General features: G+C 37.4%; 1 protein-coding gene across 1 annotated transcript in view; it reads left to right on the plus strand.

Annotated features, from left to right (window-relative positions):
• Window positions 1-812: 812 nt before the first annotated feature.
• Window positions 813-23,278, plus strand: part of LOC150085916 (cytochrome P450 3A8-like) — a 45,360-nt gene continuing 22,894 nt past the window's right edge. The window contains exons 1-7 of the mRNA XM_090374297.1: window positions 813-935; window positions 8,827-8,923; window positions 10,080-10,132; window positions 13,755-13,851; window positions 20,701-20,817; window positions 20,969-21,057; window positions 21,360-21,505. Coding sequence (XP_090230423.1) covers window positions 850-935; window positions 8,827-8,923; window positions 10,080-10,132; window positions 13,755-13,851; window positions 20,701-20,817; window positions 20,969-21,057; window positions 21,360-21,505 — 685 coding nt within the window. The 5' untranslated portion in view covers window positions 813-849. The remainder of the gene's footprint in view (window positions 936-8,826; window positions 8,924-10,079; window positions 10,133-13,754; window positions 13,852-20,700; window positions 20,818-20,968; window positions 21,058-21,359; window positions 21,506-23,278) is intronic.

Genomic DNA, 23,278 nt, shown 5'->3' on the forward strand with positions numbered 1-23,278 from the left:
TAATTCCTCGAATTATTTCTCGCAATCTTCAGCAATAAATCCGGATTCGGTTCCCGTTGACAATGTGAGGAATTTCGAGACTTTTCGACCTTGACTCAGTTGACTGTTTCAGTGCGAAGGTGAAGGATTTTTCATCCCACCAACAAACGGCATTTAAAACGCGTGACCAAGAGCTTCATGACCTAAATTGCCTCGCTCTAATCTAATCCTTCTCTGCTTATGTATTCCGGGACATGTAATGTCAGAGAAGTTTAAAATTATTTTCTATAGCTGCTAAACGCGCACAGGTTGTTACTGCAACTGACTTCGTGCACGTACATAATTCTCTACCTGCATGGTAGAGAATCCACAAAATCCTCTAGTAAGGGGATAATAAAGAAGATTAACACAGTCGCTCACAAAGTTTGCGCATACGATTTTTATGATTCATACTTGTTTTCGCAGGAAATAGCTGCAAAATATGGCAGGGGAGGGAGCCTGTGAACTGTTAGTATCTGTAGGGTATTTCATTCTGATATTCTTATCGGAACAAAACATTGCAGCATTCCTCAATGGACTATTTGATTGGGACGTGTTGCTTAAAGAAAAACAATTGCGTTGTCCGTAAACTCGGTGTTACTGCGCTATCCCACGGTTATGCAACGCGAGCTTGGAAAGGATGTTGTCACGTGCAGTTATGGTGCGTCATGTACTTCCAACTATCGCCAACAGCGCATGTATTGCGTCTGCAGATGAGATGCCGCAGCTGTCCCAGATAAAGGCTCATTAAGCGTCTTCTGTGTTTTCAGTGAATTCCTGTCGCTGTTGACAGCACTTCGATAAATTTCCTCACGCTCGGAGTTTGTGTCAATGTGCACGATGGAAATATTCGAGATTGGCGTTCCTGGTTGGTTTTTATACGTGGTGCCGCTGTTGGCCTTGGTTGCTTCGTACTTGTAAGTACTTTTAGTGTGTAATAGTTAGTTCTGAGACTGACTTGTAAGACAGTCTGACAAATATACTTCTCTTAGAAAGAATGGTTGGTGGAAGTGAAGCATTTCAGGAATAAAGAAAATCATTACGAAAATATTTCGATTAGTGGGAGTAGGCATGGAAGTAGGGCATTTGAGGAATATGGTGAACAATGGTATGGTGCAGTAGTAGGTTAAAATTAAGTTCTGGACAATAGTTTAATCCTTCTATTACAACTTGTGGACGCGACACTTTATGCATTTTGAGAAAGGACGTCTGTATGGAGAAGTTCAAAGGTATGGTCAGCAAGAGATGTGCCGATAAAGATGAAAGAGTTCCGTTGTTTGGGAAAAACAGGATGGGAGTTATGGACGTATGAGAAGAGCGAGTTTAAAGAGTAACACCGTGATTGGGTCAGGTTTAAATGAGATAGGTGGAGATAAGTGAATGAGGAGGAAATAAAGTTTTCGCACTAAAAGTTGAGTGTTGCTGTTGCTGTTCGGAGTGGTTGCTGTTGTAGTTCTGGGTTCACTTCTAGGAGAGTTCCCAGAACTGTGTTAAAGAGAGAAGTCTCAATGTTAGCAGAGAAAGTATCGAAAAGAGTAAAGTAAAATGGTACTTCTTGTCCAGTTACTCCTCAAGCAGTAACGTTATTAGGGAAAGTTTAGCTTATCTGTCGTCGGGCATCTTCCTTTGCTAGAAGTTGATCTGGAAGATGGGTAACAAGCCAAGACAGTCAGTGCTCCTCACTACTACTGCAGTGGCAATTTCCTTTAGTACTAACAGCCAACTGTTCCCAAAATAAGAAAGTACTGGAAGAACTATATGGTGTGGGGGGTTGATTTTTTAAGAAGGGTAAATATTTAATATTACTTTAATATTCCTTGTTTCTATTCTTATTTTGTTTTGTTCCCTTATGTGTGTTTGTCCACTTTATCTTATTACCCCCACTTACGCATCTGAGATTTCTTCACAGGAGAATTCCCGAATCAAGGGAACTTCTCAATTATTTATAATTCCCTTCGGAAAGGCTGAGTGTTCAAGAATGACAAACAACACACACACATTAACATATAACATAACAGTTTATTTACACTTACATATACAACATGAAAATTATCAACTCTCAGGCACATACTATTATTATTCAATTTTTCCTACGAAGTATCAGTTATATACATGCAATTACGTACATTGGTTTACTCTAGCAAGGTTATCCCCTTCTATACAACACAATCAATATCATTACAGAAAATTGCTATAGTTCTTCTTCTTTAGAGGTTTAGTTAACATCCCTTTTATACAACCTATGTAAATCAAATTCTTACCCTGTAACTGATTTAGGAATTTCGCTCTTCTGATTTATTTAGTGCCCCTTTTTGTCTCGGGGATTATAATATCACAAACTTCTCTAATTAGGATAAATCATACATTTGATATGAATTTCTGGACTAATGCTTGTCCCAGCTACCTTTAGAAGTCTATCTCTTACTCTGTGTTTCCTTACCCTTCCCTTCCAAAACATATATGTCAGACAATAACTTGATAACATATCCAATTTCTCTCCTTTGCCTTCCTACATATGTCTAGTTATACAATAATCAGTCATTACTATCATTAAACACCCGTATTTTCTCAATTTACTTAGTTATACCTGTCAAATTACAATTATTATCTAACTTATCTTTGCTTTATGTGTATAATTTGTACATATATACCTCACAGTATCCTTTTAAACTTCCACTAATCTGCTATTAAGGTTCCTACAGTCCTTTAGGGGTAAATGAGAATACTATATGCTAGGCACTTACTTAATTCTTCGAATCGAGCTCCTCTGTTTTGGGGGCTTCAGCTCCTTGTTGGGACCGGCATCATCATATGTCAAAGGCATTCATCTCCGGACTTCTAGCGGAATATTCGTGCGGGGTGACAATTCTGGTACTCTGCTGATCTTACTGTTCTATCTGGACTGGACTGGGACTTAGCGGTACGATCATACTCCGTCGTATCGGGGACTGCTATCTTTCCTTCTGCAGCCTTTCTCCACCTTATACAGGCCACTTTCCATTCGCTGCTTCCTTCTTTATCATCGAGCTACTAATTCCGCATTTTCGATCCTTCTCTCTCTACCTTATTAAAACTTATTCACAAAAAGAAAACTCAACGGGCATCTCACACTAACTCCTCTACTCCACTTTTTACAGCTCATCCACAAGGAGATAGCTCAGAGGGTCCACCGTCGCTTCTCCGCTCCACCTATTAAGAACTTCTTATTAAATTAAGATGTAAGAACTATTCTTACATATATTTTGAGGAGTTTATAAAAAACCAAATTTTGATAAATATCTAAGTTAGAAACAGACAAGCACTCAGCAGATTTGCTTGTGCTGTGTACTTTTCAAAAGGGAGAGATTAGCTTAGCAGCAGGAGGGATGCTGACCGGACTGTGATACAATGGGTAGGCCAGTTTGACGCAGTTCGTGTGTACAGAAAAAGGGCTAGGGCAAACTTACGGTAGCAGGGGACAAAAGAACGCCCACACCCCTAGAATGGTTTCGGACTCCATCCAAAGGGAAGACCCAGAGAGTTCACCGTGTTCGAGCTGTAAAAAAAGTACAAACAGGCCGACACGGGAGGCACTCTCAATAATTTCACAGGCGGCATCTCGTAAGGAAGCGTGACGGAAGAGGTAAAGTGAAATGGTCATCCCAAGGATAGTTCTTGAAATTGCTTAGCGCCCGGATGTTCTCGACACAAAGAAGGGAGCTCGACCTACCAGACGCGGGTCGGGACGATGTGGAAAAAAATGAGCAAATAAAATTAAAGATGAAGAGGGAAAGATAAGTAATGATTGGACGAAAAATAAGGGCGAGTTGGAAACAAAAATCGGATGCAGGAAGAAGACGGAGCGAGAGCCCAAAAGTCAGAGTCCCGAAACCTAGAAGAAGAGATCCGGAGAAAATTCCGGGGAGAGGCGTGAGAGTGGAGGAAAGATATATTTTTGGGAGTGCGGGAAACGCATATAGAAAGTTCCGAAAAATGATAGTATAGTGGGGAAAATAATAGCAAAAGGCAGAATGGTCAGAGTAAGGAAGGTCGTTCGAGTTATCCACTGAGGGCTAAAAGCAACAGTCCTGGAGAAAGATCCTGTGCGCGGTAGGAACGCCTGAGGTCGAGCCGGGAGCACATCTAGCGAATCTGCGGTGGCCAAGCCCAGCGAGGAAATAGCGGAAGAAGCAAAAGAAAGAGAACTCATCCAGGTGGTAGAAAAGGAAAGCAAGTAAGTTTATGTAGAATATTTATTAACAGAAATGGTGTTATAAAGAAATAAACGAAAGAAAAGGTAACGGAGAGGACAGTCAGTAAAGAACTAAAACCAGATGAACACTATATTGTAAGGGATAGAAATTAGAGTCACTAACTACGGAGAAAGAGAGATAGAAAGTGTGTGAGTGTTACTCATCTGTGATTAGAAGTATCTGAAAAATAAGGAAAGTTGTTAAACCTGAAAAAGGTCAAGTTCATGGAATGTATAACTGGTAATAACAGTGTATAATATTTATTCTGTAGAAATTCAGTGGAACATTCCTCTCTAGTGTATATAGGATGAAGGTGAAACTTAATGGAATTACCCCTTGTATATTAATAATTAGTGGATTGTAAGAAATTGGATATTATGAATTATATAGTGTGTGTAAATATCTTGTATAAACAAGTAAATAAATCTAGTTTGTTTTATCATGAGCTTCATATGTGATATTATATAAGTCATGGGAACTATTCTAGCACGGGGAGATGATAACAATAAGAGAAAATTAGCTTTTCCTCCAACTTGGATCTTCTGATACAAAACCTTGATGACAAAGGAGTGAGTAAGAAGGGGTACTGATTAACTGCGCAGTGGATAGCTTGTGGGTCTTGGAAGGGTAGCGAGGAAACCCCCCTTTGCTTCAAGAAAGGTTAGAAAAAAATAAATTTCTTAAGCATCGGCCTAATGAAGGTTCCGAGGAGGGATAGAGATTTGTAAAGATAATAAATCCTAGAGCTCGAAACAAAACTGCCGTTCCAACAATTGGCGGGCCAGATTGCGTATTGTAATTGTTAAAGATAAAAATCAATCCTAGCCCCCATAAAGAAATATTTCCCAGCGCTCGTTGCATTCGGGTCACTACCCTTGCCTTCCTTCCGATGTGGATTAGACTATAGCATACGGCCACTGTTCTTGCCTTCCAATGACGGACAGGCTTATTCTCCTTACACTCCATAATTTTCTACTACGACCAAACACTCAACTGTCCATGTTACTAACTCATTTTTCCAAACGCCGACAAGAATCTCAACTTTGTCTCCCCCTAACTCATTTCCATACACACCCACATAACTCAACTCAGGGATCTGCCTCTCTCTCTCTCCCTGTTCACTCACTCTTTTCATCTCAATTATGTACCGCCCCTATGTGTCAGACCTGCCCTAATTTTTCAGCTTTAACCAATCTTCTTTTTATCAACTTTCATTCTGTCCTATTCGTCCTTTAACTTTTCTCAAGCTGTATCTACAATGTACGATTCAACCTCTTATTTTAATAAATCGTAATTTTCCCAGGTTCTCTGTACCTTTGAAGTGCGCCATCATCTTCGCCACCCCTGGTTAAACAGCGGATTTATTTCACACGATCTACCAAACTTGCCATCGCCGACAGCCAGACGCCAGTCCTAGTTCTAATCCGTGCATTTGACCCGTATTTACTACCTGTCCCATATCCAGGTGTCATGATCAAGGAAATGTCCGACAATATTCAGCCTACTGCCCTTTGTTCTTTCAGAGCCTTAATTGTTCACACATACTCGCCAGTAGTCGCTGCTACCGTTCCCGTCGTTTTGGTGTTATCCTGGGAGCTCACCCCTTATTGCCTTTGTCAAGCTTACCGCTCCCTTTCTATAATTTAACCTTGTCTAATTTTAATCCCTAGCGAGTGCCTTAGTAATATTAGTGACTGGTAATGTTTTGCTGTCCCATTTTGCTATTTCATAAGCTTTACTTTATATTAATCTCACTTTTTATAAAATATTATACTTGTAAGATTTTACATCTTACAATGCCAGATTTTAACTAAAAATAGAGATTTCACCTCACTCCCTGGAAGTAATCCGCACCAAGAGACCTTGAAAGAGAAAGAACAAAAGTCCTCTGAACTGTGTTGTATCGGAAATTATTCTACTCCAAAATAACATACAACTTTGTAGATTATTTTAAGAATACTTTGTAGATTATAAGACAAAGGTAAGGGTGAAGTTGAAGAAATTAGGAGAAATATAAAGAAACGTTTAGTTAGTATTCGATTGGTTGAAGTTGTAAAGATAATTGACAAATGATAGAGAGAGAGAGAGATGGAATTGTTAAATGTTGAGTTACTTTTGAAGTTGAAATATGCGGAAAAGGTTACGATTGAATTAGTTTAGTGATTGCAGTTGTAGAAAGAATTAAAATTATTTGAGAGAAAATTTATGGAAATACAGTAAATCCTCTGTATTCCGGATTAATTGGAGGACAGGTCATCTGGATTAAGCGATAATCCGGATTAGTGAAGCAAAAGATAGCCTTCAAAGATGAACAAATACTTAGAACACAAATAAATGGAAAATATAATAAATAAAATATACGTGGTGCTGTTGAAAATAAATAAAAAAAATATCACTGTAAAGTCTTTTATTTAAAAACTACAAAAAGACAATACATTTATCAGGTGGCGCTGGCGTCGCACACCAACGCCACTCGATCGTTGCTATGGATACTACTTAAATACAGCTTCTTCCAGCAACGCTTCTTTTGGCTTTTTTATTGTCAGTGTTTTTGATGCACTGCTTTTATCACTTCCCACATCGAATTTTAAAGAAAACTTTAATTTTGGTTTTTAATATCTAACGCAGTCTATTAAACAATACCAAATTCTTTAGCAATTTCTTTTCCAAAAACATAATTTTCAAGTTGTTCTATCACTTTGAGCTTGTTAATGATAGTTAAAGTACCGTGTTCTCTTTTTATTCCACTTTTCAAATCCTGACAACCCATTCGCATGGTCCAACTCTCTTTGCGCAGTCAGAGTGACTCATCTGCATTCCTAAATCCCATGTTTTTCAAAGTACTCAACCCTGAACAGAATTTTTCATATTTCTATCCGGATTAACTATAACCGGATTAGGGAGTTTACTGTAATAGCGTGTATTAAAAGATTAATGAGCAAATGAAAGATTTAAATGGAAATGAATACTAGTTCTGTGTATATTTGTAAGCAGTTTTTTGTAATTCATCAGTTATAACGAGATATGTGCTATTAAAATTTCATTTCAATAATAGACTTGAAAATACGGCTCACGTAACTTAAGCTAAACAGTGCATCGCGTGAGTAGTGACGTCGTAACTTCTGGCAGAAGGATAATTAGCAAGTACAATACCCCGTGGAAAAATTCAATCGAATAACAGAGATCGCTTAGTTTTGCCCAGTCCGCCATTATAACTTTTCATACAGTTGACGAGTGGTGTGAATAGTTCTAATGGAGGAAAAACCTTTGTGAGAATAAATCTGTCAGATGTGTCTTGAACCTGTTCGGGGAGTTAGAATTTTTTTAATTTATAGGAAGATTTTTCTGACTTTTGCTCCTTTATGTCTTTGTCCGATGACTTTTATGAAAAACGGACCTTCAGGTCAGCTTGCTTAAAAGTAAAAAAAAAAGTTAAGTTTTTTTTGTTCTATTGCTGTGCAAAAGGACCTGAATACATGAAGGAAGTCTGTGTTCACAGTTTGGAAACAAATACAATCCCAGATTTCTGTAGAACAGCTGGTAGATGTTGAGGATGTTCCTTGTATCTCGTGCTCCGTGATGCAATCCAAGACAGGTGTAAAATTGATTGCTTTGAGAATGGAATTGATCCTCGTAAAGTTTACTTAGCGGTTGGTATCCGAATTAAAAAGAGAGGAAAAGAGCAGGCAGCTTACGGCCACTCACAAGCCTTCTCTTTCAGAGCGTTAGTACCGAGTGAGAAGCCCAATGAGTGAACTGCTTGTTGTTTTTCCCTCTACTTTAGTCTGAGAAGGGAACATATACTCGCGTGGCGGATCTACCAAAGATTATCGCGAGTGGGGAAATCTTGCGTGTGCAGTAGTAATTAGTATATCCCAGCTAGCTTATTATCTAACCCAATTCCAAGAAATCTGGCTCTAAAGTAAGAAATAATGTCGCCCTCGTTTGGATGGATTTTTAATGACATATGCCATCGTAGATCCCAATTCCCAAATTGCTTTCTCAATATCTCTGGATTATAAAGTGGTGGGGTGTTTGTGAGAGAGAGAGAGAGAGATGCGATGGGTGATTTTAAAGAATACGTTCCTGTATTTGATGTGACCTAGCTTTTACCACACAGCAAGATTAATAAAATCGTTCTGCTGCCAAACGAAATATACTAATCAGACCTTCCAATTGAACATTTTTATAATTAAAATTATGGAGTTTTTAATTTAAAATTTACAACTTAAGATGATGAAATATAAATAAGTAATTATAAGTAAGTAAGCTTTCGCCATTTTTAATTCAAAAATGCTGCTGCTCACTGAAAATGGTAGGATCATTAAAAATGGGAAACATTATTGAAATATTACATCTCAGGCATTCTGAATTTGCTCCTAAAAATTACAACTTCCGTAGGAATTCCTGTAAAAGTTTCCTCACATACCACTTCTCCTAAAACCAAGTCTTTCCGATCCAAATCAGTTCAAAGCCAGAGAGAGAGGGAAAGGGCCCTTTTCCCTCCGTAATTTTTAAAAAAATTAGACGTGAAGTGAGATAAATGAAGGTTCTTATATATTGTATTTTATTTCAGTTATCTCACCAGGACACACAACTATTGGCAATCAAGAGGTATTCCGTGTCTGAAGCCTTATCCAATTTTGGGAACATTTCCAGAGTTATTTGGCAAGGTAAAGTACTTTTATTTTTTAAAACTTAAATACGTAAGATTTGATCATTTATGTAATTACACTGAAAGAATACCCTGTACACTAGGTCCGTTCAATACACTGATTATATCATCGCATTCAAGGAAGTCCACCATGCTTCAGGACCGCCTCCATAGCCAGGTGGGAAGGAGCAGCAGTGCGTAGCACACGCTTCTTGATTACACCGGGGTTCGAGTCCGTCACCACCAAATACGGAGGATGCGGAAAGGTCAGGGAATGACCACCATCCCCGGAGCAGTATAGCCTTAGTTGCTAATGCTCCTAAAAACCAAATAACAAACAAACAACCATGCTTCCGATGACTTGCTGTGCTCAACTGGCAGTCCGTTCTTGTATTTCTGAAACGACGAAATTGGAATTTTTCACCAATTACAATTTTTAATGTTCAAGTTAAAAAAAAATAATAAATAAAAAACCTTTTAGGCGATAGTTTCAATGCTGTTGGCATTTCTGTACTCGGAAGACAGCCATCTAGATGGATAAATCTAATTCAAATTAAAAGCTGATTGTAGTAATAGATTGGATTGAAACATTTATTTCCTTTTCATTTCATTAACTTTTCCATCCATAGGCTTTTCAGCCGACTGAAATGTCAGCAGCAGAAGTTAAAAGGTGTCCGAGAAATCATTTTAATTTGAACTGTCAAGAAGTCCACAAATTACAGGTTTTGAATTTCAGCTGTTCAACACGCAATGCCCCAAGAATAGTTGGTCTCGGCACTAGGAGGCTAATTCGAAGCTTACTCAGTTGGAAACCTTACATTTTTTTCTTGAGAAATGATTTTATAGTGAAACAATTCAAGCGAGAAAAACGGTATGTTAAAACCAAGATGATTATAAAATTATTTTTCATAGAGTGAGTAACCTAGGGGTCCTAGTATCGGGGGTCTTTTTCCCTCCTATACAGTAGAATAACCGAAATCAGTAAATAAAACAACCAACGTTTTGCATATTATTTTACATTTGGCTACTGACCTTTTGCCTATTCTATTCCTAACTGATGCTGAATTAATCCACTACTTGGGGATTCATTAACAACATTTCTTCTTTTGAGATTTTTCTGCATACTGAGAATTTCATTTTAATTACAGGTAATTGTTATTCATTCGTCCTTTCAGATTTTTCATCTAAAACAACTCGAATTGTACCAGAAATATGGAAGAATGTTTGGGTAAGAATTATATATATTTATAAAAATAAATAAATTACTTTTAAATATAAATATTAATTAAATATTTATTTATTAATTCATACAACCTTTTATAAATTTTTGCTATTTGTTTTCAAGGTAAAGAACACAAATATTGTGTTATTTTATTTATAAATCTCTGCTATAAATGGATGAAGTTGCTGTTTTATTGAAATTGGAGTATCGTATTTGCAGTATCTAGTTTTCTTATCACACATCTGTAAGAGTGTAAGTTCAAGGACTAATTTCCATGCCGTGTGTCTGAGAAACCTCAGTAACTCCTTGTTTCAATTTCCTGTCTGAAAAGGAAAAAAATTCAGATAAAAATCTTTAAAAATAAATTAAATAAAACTTTTAAAAAATCTTGACATAAGAAAAATAAAAAATAAATGTGGCCGAGTTATTTATTTCCTCGTAGCCTAGCTGTCCCAAACCTCTAATTTAAAAAGGGGTACCTGTGATATTTGACATTTAACATAATAAGCCGATGATATTTAACGTTTTGCAGTTTGTTCTTCCTGTCCCAAAGAGAGGTGTAAAAAAGAAAAATCGGCTTTCTTTTCCAGAAACACATTCAAAAAGGATTCGGTTCAAGAAAAATTGAATAATAATTTCAGTTATTTTATTTTTAAATGTTTTTTTTTATTCTATGCTCCGGAACAATGACGGTCCACCGGAGGAGTTCATTAGAACTAAGAACATCACCGTATTTCTTATTATCATAGATTCGAATATTCCGTGTCAGGGTTCGACAAATTTTAATAGCCCGGTTTTATCGTTGACAATTATCCTTTTCATTGTACATGTGGACTGTGAAAACATCAAAGGAAGTATTAAATGAAAACCGTTGTATTACGATACTATAAACTGCATTTAGAAATATTAAAATATATTTCCTAAATACTTCGTGCTTAGCAATCTTTCTTCATAGCAGCGCGTACCACGTGAATCTCGTGTGTGATTAAGCGCTTGCAACTGTTATAAAATGAGTTTGTGGGGCCACATAAGTGAAAGGACGGCGAGTGAAAATGCCTGAAAATGTTAAGATGGACGATGCAATATTTCCGGGCAATTCTACAGTTATGGAGAAATTTTCCTTGTCTCGAAGGTGTGTGTGTGTTCTGTCAGCTAAGAGGTTGTTTCTGTGCGAAGCATTTCTGACTTGTGGAACTCGTATTTATTTTCTGCATGCTTGTAATACTTTAGGTCTGTAATTGCAAGTTGCTCTTATTTACTCAGAAATGAATTGCAGAAGAGGATCTTCGTGCCGTTCCTCAAATTCAAGTAAGCAACTTTGTGATTGAGTTTATACTAATTGCTGCTGGGAACATCATCTTTATATCACGGTCTACTATCATTCAAACATGCGCTATTTCACAGCGCATGTTAGTTAATGCTGATCATACTTTTGACTTTTTACTTGTCCCCATGTTTGATTTAGGGAGACGTACCCTTACTGCATGCTATTCGGAAAACGAGTTCCCGATTTAAAAACAACGGTAAGTGGGGATAAACACCCTAGGCATATCAAAGAGGACAGTGGGCGGGGTAAGAAGATTGGCACTGCCCATCATTGCATTTTTCCTGTCCGTTTGTTGAAATATGGACTACTATCGGTCTGGAATTTTACCGAAAAATTAATTATTATTTTTATTGGTTTAATACTTCGAAATCTCTGTAGAAACCACACAAATTTTGGTTTTGATCTGACGATTCATTTTTTCTCTTTTTTCCTTTACTGTGCCGAATGAAGTTGAAGTGGATAAAGTAGAATACAGATCAGTGATTCGGTTCCTCTTTCTGCAAGGAAAAGCATCCAAAACAAACCACGAAGAAATGGTCGCTGTTTATGGAAAACACTACTAAGGTTACAGTGTTGTTGCACATCAGTATAAAAAATTAAAATGTGGAAGAACTCAGTGCATGATGAAGAAAACCCAGATCGCCAAGCAACAACTGTAACAGAAAGGGGCGTTGGAAAAATCGAAGCATTAATCTTGGAAGATCGCCGTATTAGGGTCAAAGAACTAGCTAGAGAGCTCCAAATTAGTGACGGATCTGTGGGGAACATCATCGACCAGCAGTTGCACGTGAGTAAAGTGTCTGCTAGATGGGTTCCCAGATTTCTGATCACTTACCAGAAGAAGGAAAGAGCACGAAAATGAAATACTGTTGATGTGCCAGGAAAAACTAAAATAGTGCAGCATCCTGCTTATTTCCCCCGACCTTGCATCCTCGGATTTCTTCCTATTTCCTGCCCTTAAGTCCTTTCTTCGTGAAAAACATTTTGCTGCTGATGATGAGGTGATTTCTGCTGCTGAGTCGTGGTTTAAAGGACAGTCAAAGAATTTCTACAAAACTGGCCTGCGGACATGTATTGAGAGACGGCAAAAATGTGGTATTTTGTCTTGCGACTATGTTGAAAAAGAGCAAAACATGGTGTTTGTTGCAGCCTTCTACGAATGTTTTTGAACCCCTCCCCCTCGAACATTTTTTGGGTAGGAAAGTGGTACAATGAGTTACCTACATTTAGGAAAAAACTGAAATTTCAAGCAAAGAAGACTCGACTGGATATATGAGATTTAACAATAAATTAAAAAATAAAATAAATAATCAACGCATCTAGTAACCGTTTGAGTTAAGTAACCTTCAAAGTACTTTCCATTGGTCTTTGTATGCACACTCTGCATTTCTGATATTTCTGAAATCGTTGCTCGAAATATCTTCAAATGATTCAAAATGAAGTCCGTTCAAGGAGTTGTTTGGAAACGCCAAAAGAGTCGCATTTGGCAAGGTCATTCAGGATGTTTTTTCCAGTCAGTACTTGCCTTTCAGAAATAGTGGGAAAAGTGCGCTATCCAAAGAGTTTATTTGTGAAGTCTTGTTCGTTGCCAGAAGGTAGTCTTCTGTGACAGTATAGCGGTTTCGTTACTCGTTTGGAGATGTCTGAGTACGATACCAGACTACAAGGCTATATTTAGTCAACCTCAGAACGGAGGGAGCAGAAATTTTCCCAGTGAGTTATTCCTGGTTTTTTAGTCCTCACGACATACAAATCTGCCATTGCCAACACACAGTTGTACCGATATAATACACATTGGCGCAATATGGTCTAACTAACTAATACGCCTGAAACCCAACAACTGTAGTCAGAAGGTTCTAAACCTTTTTAAGAAAGAGTTTTTGGTTGACTGTTGTGGGATAACGAATTAATGGGAAATTGCTTTGTTATTGATAATGGATATTAAGATGGTTAAAAGCAATGACTGAACTGCTTTGCTGAAACTACTTACAGAAATTATTTCCATCAGTGTTTCCAGTTATGCCTGAGACGTTGAGATGTGTATAAACTCAGAAGGAGAGGAAGGATTTGAGCGAGTCTATGACTACAAAAGTCAGTGGCAAAATGCTTGTTTTAACAGAAATAGTATGGTTACTTTTCTGACCAGAGCTTTTGGTTAGTTTCCTTTTTGTCATTTCTAAATTGAAAAGCAAGATTTTCTTGCATATTGACATCAAAAAATATACCGTTCACAGATTTAAATTTTCAGTTTTGTTTCGATCATAAAACTTTTCAATATTTATTTTTGTTTATTTCTTTCAGAACGTACGAAGGCACCCGACCTACTCTTAACCTGGCCGAACCCGAACTCCTTAAACAGATCTTAGTCAAGGACTTCCCGTACTTTATAAACAGAAGGGTAAGTTAAAAATGCGTATATTTGCCGAATTATTGGTTTCAAGGTGCGAAATATCACAATTCAGAGCTGAGCGAAAGATATGAACTCTATGCAGCACATCAGAATAGTTCTGCCCCTTATAATCAAAATATTCTGACAGTACTTTTTCAATAAAATGTATATTTATTAAAAAAAATTAATAATGTAAAAGCGCAATTTTGGACTTAATGCTAGAATAGGAGTGCTACTTGTGAGAATATTTTAATTTGATCAATCGTCCTTGAAAGCAGTTAACTGCAGAGCGTGACCCGTTGAAGAATTGAGAGAAGGGTTGACCTGTTCTGATACTACTTGAATTCTAACCAAACTAATTCTATGAATTGTTTGGGTTTCGGGATGACTCCATTTCCTATACGAAACACATTCAACTGTGACCATCTTGCTATTCCGTTTGTCAGTATAATCGAACAGCCGAAATAGTAATATTCAAAAATATATTTAAGCTGAAACACGTATAGTGTAGCTCAAAAAATCAGAATAATGCCAACCTACGTGTCTTTTTATTCGGTAAAACTATCTAAGAACATGACTAAAAATTAAGCTATTACTTAAAATGCAAAATTGTTTCAAAGTTTGGCTGCAGACTCCTATTGGACTACTTTAAAAGCTATTTACAGATTTTTTAATTTCAAATTTGATTTAAATATCGAAAATCTTCATCAGACTTTTTCCCTACACACAAGATCGTCTGTTTCTTACTACGCGGGAGTATATTGGTCATTAGTCCCTACCTGATCAGACAGATTGGGGACTGCACGTGCCTTATGTCTGTGCAAGTGTGAACCTTCCAATTTGCGAACCTTCCGATTTCTTTTTCTTACATATTGTAATATTACTGTTAATCCCTGGCCTTGTGGCCGTGAAGGGATTATTGCAATGTATCCATTGTATTACTATTATTATTGTAATAAAGATTTCTACTATTCTACTAACTCCATAGTAGGGATCTTAACCCACCACGTGAGGTTTTCTAACTCAGTCTCGATTGAAAAGACTTTTGAAAAAAAATTTTCTCAGTCAGTGACTGGATTCTAACCGAGACCTGGCCAATCGAGTGGCAAGTGGTGAACTTGCTAAGAAAACACTTTCACAGAGGACAATCGGATTACTGTTCTTCTATTAAGAGTTCTGAATGAGCAAAATAAGCTCTTTATCTCTGATGCCGGATTATCGGGCGCCGTGAATCTATTAGTTTGGTTGTAAATTACGAACATTTCATAAAGCTCAGGTCTTTCATCCAAATCATGAAGTTACAATCATATCAGTAAGATAAGATTAGTGTGGCACCTTTCCGCTACTAGGTAGTCGGATAACACCACACGAATAAAAAGCAGCAGCCCCCGTACCTAGCAAAGAAATAGCGTTTACAGTGATCGGCGTAGCATAGTATTTTCTAACGCAAGTTCAGACTACGTCAACAAAATTCTTCTGTGTGTGATGAATAACTAAAGGTGATGGTGATGTATTCGAAATCATGGCTGTTCAGTTCGCATAACTGCTCATTCGGTTAACCGGCGTCCTACTGTAAAAGCAGTACAAGGCCAATTTAAAGAGTCTTCATTAAAGTGAAAGAATTAGAAACGTCAATAATTCATAATCTAATTGCCCTACTTGAATGAAATGAAAATGTTTTTTTTAAGGACGTTCATAAATTTGGGGGCATACGTCACCCTACCAAATAATGGTTCTGTTTTAAAGATTGACGCGAATCATAGTGCATAATTGTAGAATGCCATCAGCGAGAACGTTTGAGAACCAATGCAGCGAAGGACGGAAGAAATCCAGCATAAAATTAAATACGTTTGCATGACTTTAATCAACATCGACAATATCTTTGTTTCCAACTATTAAAAGTAACTCATTATTGGTGCAGGAAAGATCACACAAGATCTACTATACAGCATTCAGACCATTGTTAACGCTATAGAGTAGAAGGTTCTCTTGTTGATAAATATCACAGAACACAGAGACGTCAATGGCTCAGTAACCCATTTGATGGCGGTTGTTGGGCTAATATGGTCACGTGTGAAGTGATTTACTCGAGACAGCTATTATGTTGGAATTGTGAAGAAGAGAACGGTTGGAGAACATGATTGTATACTTGTCATTTCAGATTTCCTGCTATAGGGAAGATAACAGGATAGGTACTTAATTCTAAGCATTTATTACAGAGAAAAAGTATGTGATTTGGTAATAGCTCATAGAAACTTTTAAGAAAGTATATTCCAGTAGATCTACTCCAGAACCTTTTGTCTTTTTTCGTTGAATGAACACCAGATTTCAATTCTTCTGATGAAAAAGGAAGGCAACGTTGAAGTAGGGGTAAAATTGATTCATTTAAACTTTTGGTTTCAGCCTGTAGAGGGGAGTCAAGAATTGGATCGTCCTGTGGGATGAGTTTCTGTAGTATAGTATTTTATTGACGGTATTGTTCATTTTAAAAAGGCTTCAGTATTTGTGATAACTCTATTAAGGATATCACTTGAATTTATTTTGTTTCTGAAAATTTAATCAGAAGCCAGGGACCCTCGCTACTAATAGTTTTTACTAAGATTCCAACTTACTCTTTTGAATTGTTTTTACGATTAATTTCTTAGTATTTGTAAATGCCTTGTATAGTCTTCAGAGTTCTAATAGTATGGTATTGTTGTTTCTTTCTGCATTTTGAAACGTTTTTCTAGTATAGGCCTTAGTATTACAATTTGCACGACGCACTCTAGTAATGTCCTTTGTGCATCCGCTAGACCCAAAACACGGTTATAGGTCGTAATTTGCCACTCCATAACAGACCTTTCCAACTTACTGGGAACCCACGACCTATAGTCGTGGGACAATAAATATTGTCCTTGTACTAATATCCGTTCCTGTAGTGTTCGTGAGTGATTGTATTCAATGACTGATGGAATCTACGTACCACTCATGAGGGCGCCACCCGGTCTTTTTCCATCAAATTTGCAGTCAATCCGAATGTTTCCCGACTGGGTTGCACCATGACGTTTCCCGTTGGTGATTATCAGCCACTGTTTATCTAGGGTGTCGTAGTTTTGTTGTCATGGCACGAACACATTTATGGGTATGGCATCCTATGATGACTCTCCGTTGAAGGTCGCAAAGCTCAACGCTTCGATGAATTTATTGCATTTCTTCGATCAGCATACATTTACTGTGAACACAGTTGCTTTTACACCTACTCCGGACGCATGGATGGCAGGTGTAATTTATTTTTCTAAAATCCCTGGTGTGCGAGGATATTTTGGCAGTATAGCATATAACCCTTTACTGCTAAACAAAAAATCAAAAAAGAGCTCAGTGATGGAAACACAGATTTAACTAGTAGGGCTAGTTTAAAAATGTTCACAAATGACAGCAATAGCAAACAATTAAAAAAAAATTAAAGTACCCTGGTTTACTTAAATTCTTTCGAAGAGAAAAATCACTGAACGAAAGAGCTGAATAAATTAAGTTCGACAGACATTGTGTCAGTGTTCACGAAGTATGTAACTTCATAATCCTTCATAGGATAGAAATTCTGACACCAATTCTAAGCCCGGCCTATGTAGTCCAAACAAAACCGAATTGCTCACTGCCGAACAAAATGGCTATCGGGATAGGTGATTTTTCTCATGTACCTATAACAGATTTCTAGAAAATGCAGGTAGATTTTGCAACCAAGTTGATCCTTTTTTAATGCCTCTGAATATACAGTTCTGCCCTAAAGTCTTATATGAAACAAGGTTATGTGCACCTTACCAGCATCATAGAAACAGTGTAGGACTGTTCGTGCAGTGGAAAGACATTGGTAACGGTAAATCTTCTTGCCAGAATATTGGAGCATTTTTACAGTTTCTTTAAATACTTTTACAATCCATTTTCAATTAGATGTTTTATTTATACGATGTACAATGGTATTTTTTGGTAAAACTATTTTACCAAAATTAAAATAAAATGTCTTTATTGCTTGCTGCTAAATACTGTACAAGTACTAGAAACAATAATTCTGATCAAGGCGACGTGGCCAGAAGTTTTACATTGGGAAACGTTTTACAATAAGGAATGATACATTTGATTAAATGGGAAAATGAATAGTTACATGGGAAATTATAAGTTACACAAAATTAAAACATGTAAAAATGGAATTATAATAAATAGGAAAACATAAAGAGAAACATAAATGAACATCGTAACACAATTTGGAAGAATTTAATTTAGGTTCAACAGATGCGATCCACTCGAGGAGAATGGTGAATGCGACGGATCTCAAGGATAAGCGGAAGATTGTGCCATTGACAGACATCCCAGGTGTTTGGGGCGTTTATCATGCCTGTGTGCATTTTTATTGTAGTCATTAAACGCCTGCTGTCAATTAACTTTGGGAGCATGGGTACATTTAGCCGCTCAGCCCAGTTTTTCTCAATTAAGGGGGTCGGTGATGCTTATTTGTGGCCCATTTCAGGGTCCAGTAATCACACGCGAACACCGGTTATGGAAGTGAGGGCGACGCAGATGCCCAAATTTCACCAGCGTGTAAAATAACCTGATAAACAGTGGTTTGAAGATATCTGGTAGTGGTTGCGGCATCGTTGGAATGAAGTAAATGTTGCTTCCCTCTCCAGCGTAAGGTGATAAATCGCTTCCGGAGGTATTCTGTGTACGCATCAAATCTCGCCTTCGGATCAAAATAGACACCGAGGTCCTTGTGGCAGTTAACCACTAGGATGCAAGTGCCAGAAGCTGATGGTTGAATTACTGTTGGTTCCTGTTTCAATGAATAATTCATTATTGCAGATTTTGAAGGGTTAAGGTTTAATCCAAACGTCTTCAAGTAAGTCGAAAGAGCGGTCAAGTTCTCTGTGTTTGAAAACTTAATTGCTTTTGGGTTTGCAGACAGTGGGAAAATGAGGCCAGACAGAACGCCACCTTGTGGGACTTCTGTATTGATTTTTCTTGTAAAGTGGGTCTTCTTCATTGAAAGGTGGACATTTCTATTCCCTCAATAAAGCGGTGAGGAAAGCTAGTAGTCTCCATTAATCCAGAAGAAGGATTGCAAAAGACTGAGAAGGGCTGTGATGTCTAGGCTGTCAAAAGCAGCTTCAGTATCAGCATGCACAATAATTTATATTGCATATGGAAGTATTAAAAGCAAGAACAATATAGAAGTATATGAAAGCTGTTGTCAAAAATTTTAGATAGTAGAAACCGGACTCCCAGTTGACAGGGGCTACGTGGTTGATTTATTTTCTGTATTTTCAATTTTAGATTTTAGCGTTGTTGAGTTCATTGCTCAGGTATATAAGCTGGACTCTAGCTTGGAGAAGGCAGTACCATCTCGAAGCAGATTGATGTTTTTCCATCAACATCAAATAATTAATGTTCGAAAAATAATCACTTGAACGTGTGCAGTAGAAGAGGCATCCAATTTTAAGAGTAGCACAAGAATTTATTAATGAAATCGGGTCATACAGCCGGGAATTACCTTAATGAGCAGCCTTTCATTTTATTTTTTGGCCATCCGCAAATATATCAAAGTTGAATAAAGAAAAATTCAACCGGTGATAGCGAATTTCACTCGAATATAAAGTAACTTTCACTTGACCAAATATTTTATTTAAAATTAAATTTTAAATAACACTAATTTAATAAACACGTGATTGCAGGGTTGTTATATTTTATTATTCTACGAGAACTGTAATGTAACTTACTGATGTAACATCTCTAAGAAAATCAATTATTAATTTAATGATTACCATTAGTTTTCAGTTGCTTCGCACCACTCTATATCATTATTTTTATTTATTTTTTTTTTTTCCAGTTTCTGAAGAATGTTACCGTAATATAACATAATATACTGGTGTGCAAAATGTAAGGACCATTCAGGTTTACACCCTGTATCTTCTCATAGGAATGGCCTGGATATGTGAAAACCATACCAAAGGAACCTTGTGAGGTAGAGAAATGATAAAGGAAACAACACCGACACAACAACGGAAATAAATCGGTACAGAGGGACTTTATTCCAAAAATGGCAACATTGCACCGGCTGCCATGATACAGATGCATCACTGCCAAAGATTGAACAAAGGGAAGAGGTGGTCCTCAGTAGGTGATATAACCACCCCTAATGCCGATGCACGCTTTGCACCGCTTGTCCATACTTAGAACAATGTTGTTGATAACTTCTTGGAGTAACATCATCCATTCCTCTGTCAACGCCATCTTCAGCTGGTGAACATTTTCTAGTGGGTGTGGACAATGTGCTCGATGGGATTTAGATCGACAGAAACGGGCAGGCCAATCCATACGAACAATATCCTCACTTTCCAAAAGCATATCAACAGCAGCAGTGGGATGGGGTGTGGCGTTATCATCCATAAACACGAACTCTGGGCCAATGGTACATTGGAACAGACGCACATGGGGAAGGATTACTTCAGTACAGTAGCGTGCACCGGTTACAATACCGAGTTCCAGTTTCGGGAGTTTTGTACGTCCATCAAAAGTAACGCCTCCCCAGACGAGAACACCACGACCGCCATATTGATCCCTCTCAGTGATGTTTGCGGAGTGATACCGTGTGCCAACCTCTCATCATATTAGCTGACGTCCATAATCGCTCTTGAGGCTGAATCTACTCTCGCTAGTAAAGAGTTCCTTAAGTAAAGATCTTGTGGTTGTAACCTTTAGAAATAGTGTTTGTCGTTACGTTTTTCACACCAGTGTATGTTTTGTTAATCAATAAGAAGCTATCTTCCTGAAAAAGTTATCAGCTGTAAACTACTTCCAGTTTTCATAATTTCTATCATTTGGTTTCAGGTTGTTTCGTTTGGGGATAAAACTGTAAATAAGATACTTTCTTTGCAAGAAGGTGAGCAGTGGAAGAGAATACGAACTATCATAACCCCAGCGTTCACAACAGGAAAGATGAAGATGGTAATCGCTATTCCTTAAATATATATTTTCAGATTGAGCTCTTTTTGAATAATAGATTCGTGGTGAATTAATATTGGAGCTTCAATATTGATACTGATTTAAATTTAGAAACTGATAAATGATTTAGTTTAATTTTTTTCGCTTCAATTAGATGGCAGTGGTTATTTGCGACTGTAGTGACACCTTAATACAGAATTTCATGGAAGCGGCAAAGGAAAAGAAGTCAGTTGACTGTAAGAAGTAAGTGAATCATTAACTTATTTTCAGACCTTATAAAGAAAAAACTTAAATCATAAAAGCAATCTTTATTTTTATATTTTCAAATGAAATCCTTTTTTAGATCTGATGTAATCTTTGAAGGTTATCACGCGGTGAAATATTTCAGCCTAACAAGGACAGCCATCTACTTGGGATTTGGTTCTTTTATTATTTTATTTTTTTCTAACAGTGCACTGTTCTAATTATATTTTAGAACTAAATTGTGATAGATCTGTGCAAACTGTCTGAACTAATTTTTATTATTATTACTCCTCCTTCTTTAGGTTATTCGGAGCGTTTACTATGGACGTTATAAGCATCAGTGCCTTTGGTATTAAGATCGACTCCCACAATGATCCTAACAACCCCATGGTAACAAATGCTGGGAAATTGTTCAGTAGGGATACATCAGTGTTCTTTTTAATTGGATGTAAGTGTGTGTGTATATATGTCACATCATGTTTTAATATGATATATCCCCCTTTAAGATTTAGAAAAGCCACTTGTCTTCAGAGGGTAAGGATTCATCAATATCAGCACAGTGGCTCGTTGACGAAACTCCTGTTCGAATCCCGATAAAAGTTAGCGAAATTATTCCTGAAGTTCTGTCAGAATATTTTGAATGATTTCTCATGAGAAAAATTTACAGCGAGACACTTTTAGTAAAGGTCACAAAGGAAAACTCGATGATTGGACAGAATGTCATTAATGGCAGTTGTCATTAACCAAACAAATTCCACACGGTAGCAGCAAAATAATTTTATAAAAATTTTATAAATTGTTATAAATTTATTATTACTTAAATTAAAATAAGACTGGAAAAAGGTATAATTGTTGGTAACCGTGTATATATAGTGTCTGTACATTTCGTGTGTTCTGTGATCGATTTTCTGTTTGCTGGAAGAAAAACCCGAGTTTTGGGGAGAAAAAAACCATGCTACCTTCGTCTGAGACCGACTAACTCAGCCACGTTGTGAAAAAGGCCCATAAAAATTCCTCACTTCATCGACGGGATTCGAACTCTGGTCTTTCCCACTCGGTGTGCGAAGGACGGCGATTCTACCAACTGTGCTACCCTTGAGGGCAGAGATATTAATGTGCCAGGACAAAATTACAATGGTCAATCTGAAAAGACTACTTGCGTCTCACCTTACTTTTCTGGTATCTGAAAACTGCAAATGCAATGAAAAATCGATTGAGTTCTTAGAGCTGACTCACGTTTAGGTTCGGTAATAATAATTTTGATATCTATTTGGATTGCCTTTGTCCTAGTGTCATTAAGGTAAAGTGACCAGACGTCCCGGATTTCAGTCCTTTGCCACGCATTGCCAACTGTTCTGAATTGGACATGTAGCCTCCATACTTAATGGCATAATGCAAATCATTTGCATTGTTTGCAGGGACCAATATTTACCCCCCCCTTGTCTTAGGGGTACGCCTGTGACGTCTATCCTGCTTAAAATTAGGCAATCAGTTAGGACAATAATCTGAGCCCTCTGAAATCAGGGGTTTTAGGATTTCTGCGGCAAAAGATAGCGTTGTGTTTTTCATGGAAAGATCGCTTAGCATCTTTCCATCTCGCAAAATCCATTTTCTTAGTTTGTATACCCTGGCGTGGTTTACGATGCTGACAGAGTGAATGCGATATGCAAATAACACTTAACAACATTTATTATGAACAGCAAGATCATGTACATAATCTGCTTTCACACAGTAAGAGAACAATGAGTAAAGTGTGCATCAATTCTAAGTGCAAAGATATGCTAACAGTAAGACATATTTAAAGCTACAAAATTCATTGGGCGCCTCCGTAGCCAGGTGTGAAGGAGCAGCAATGCGTAGCACACGCTTCTTGATTAGACCGGGTTTCGAGCCCGTCACCACTAAATACGGAGGATGCGGAAAAGTCAGGGAATGACCACCGCATATTCTCGGAGCAATATGACCTTAGTTGGTAATGCTCCTAAAAACCAAGTAACAACAAAATTCATTGGTGTCGCGATTTCAGGCGATTGTACACTTCATTCTTTTCAACAAATCCTGTCCCTTACTTCTGACATCTTCTAAACAATACTAGAATGTAAACTATGATACACCTTATTGAATTAATTCTAATTTGCACATATAAAAGAAAACAAGAAAGGAAGCATTGAGTTTAAAGTATATTTGGTTGTTTCACACATGTTCATTTTATACATAAGAA

This window comes from Mastigoproctus giganteus, chromosome 5, assembly GCF_048544385.1.
Source record: "Mastigoproctus giganteus isolate SK-2022 chromosome 5, ASM4854438v1, whole genome shotgun sequence".
NCBI lineage: Eukaryota > Metazoa > Arthropoda > Arachnida > Uropygi > Thelyphonidae > Mastigoproctus > Mastigoproctus giganteus.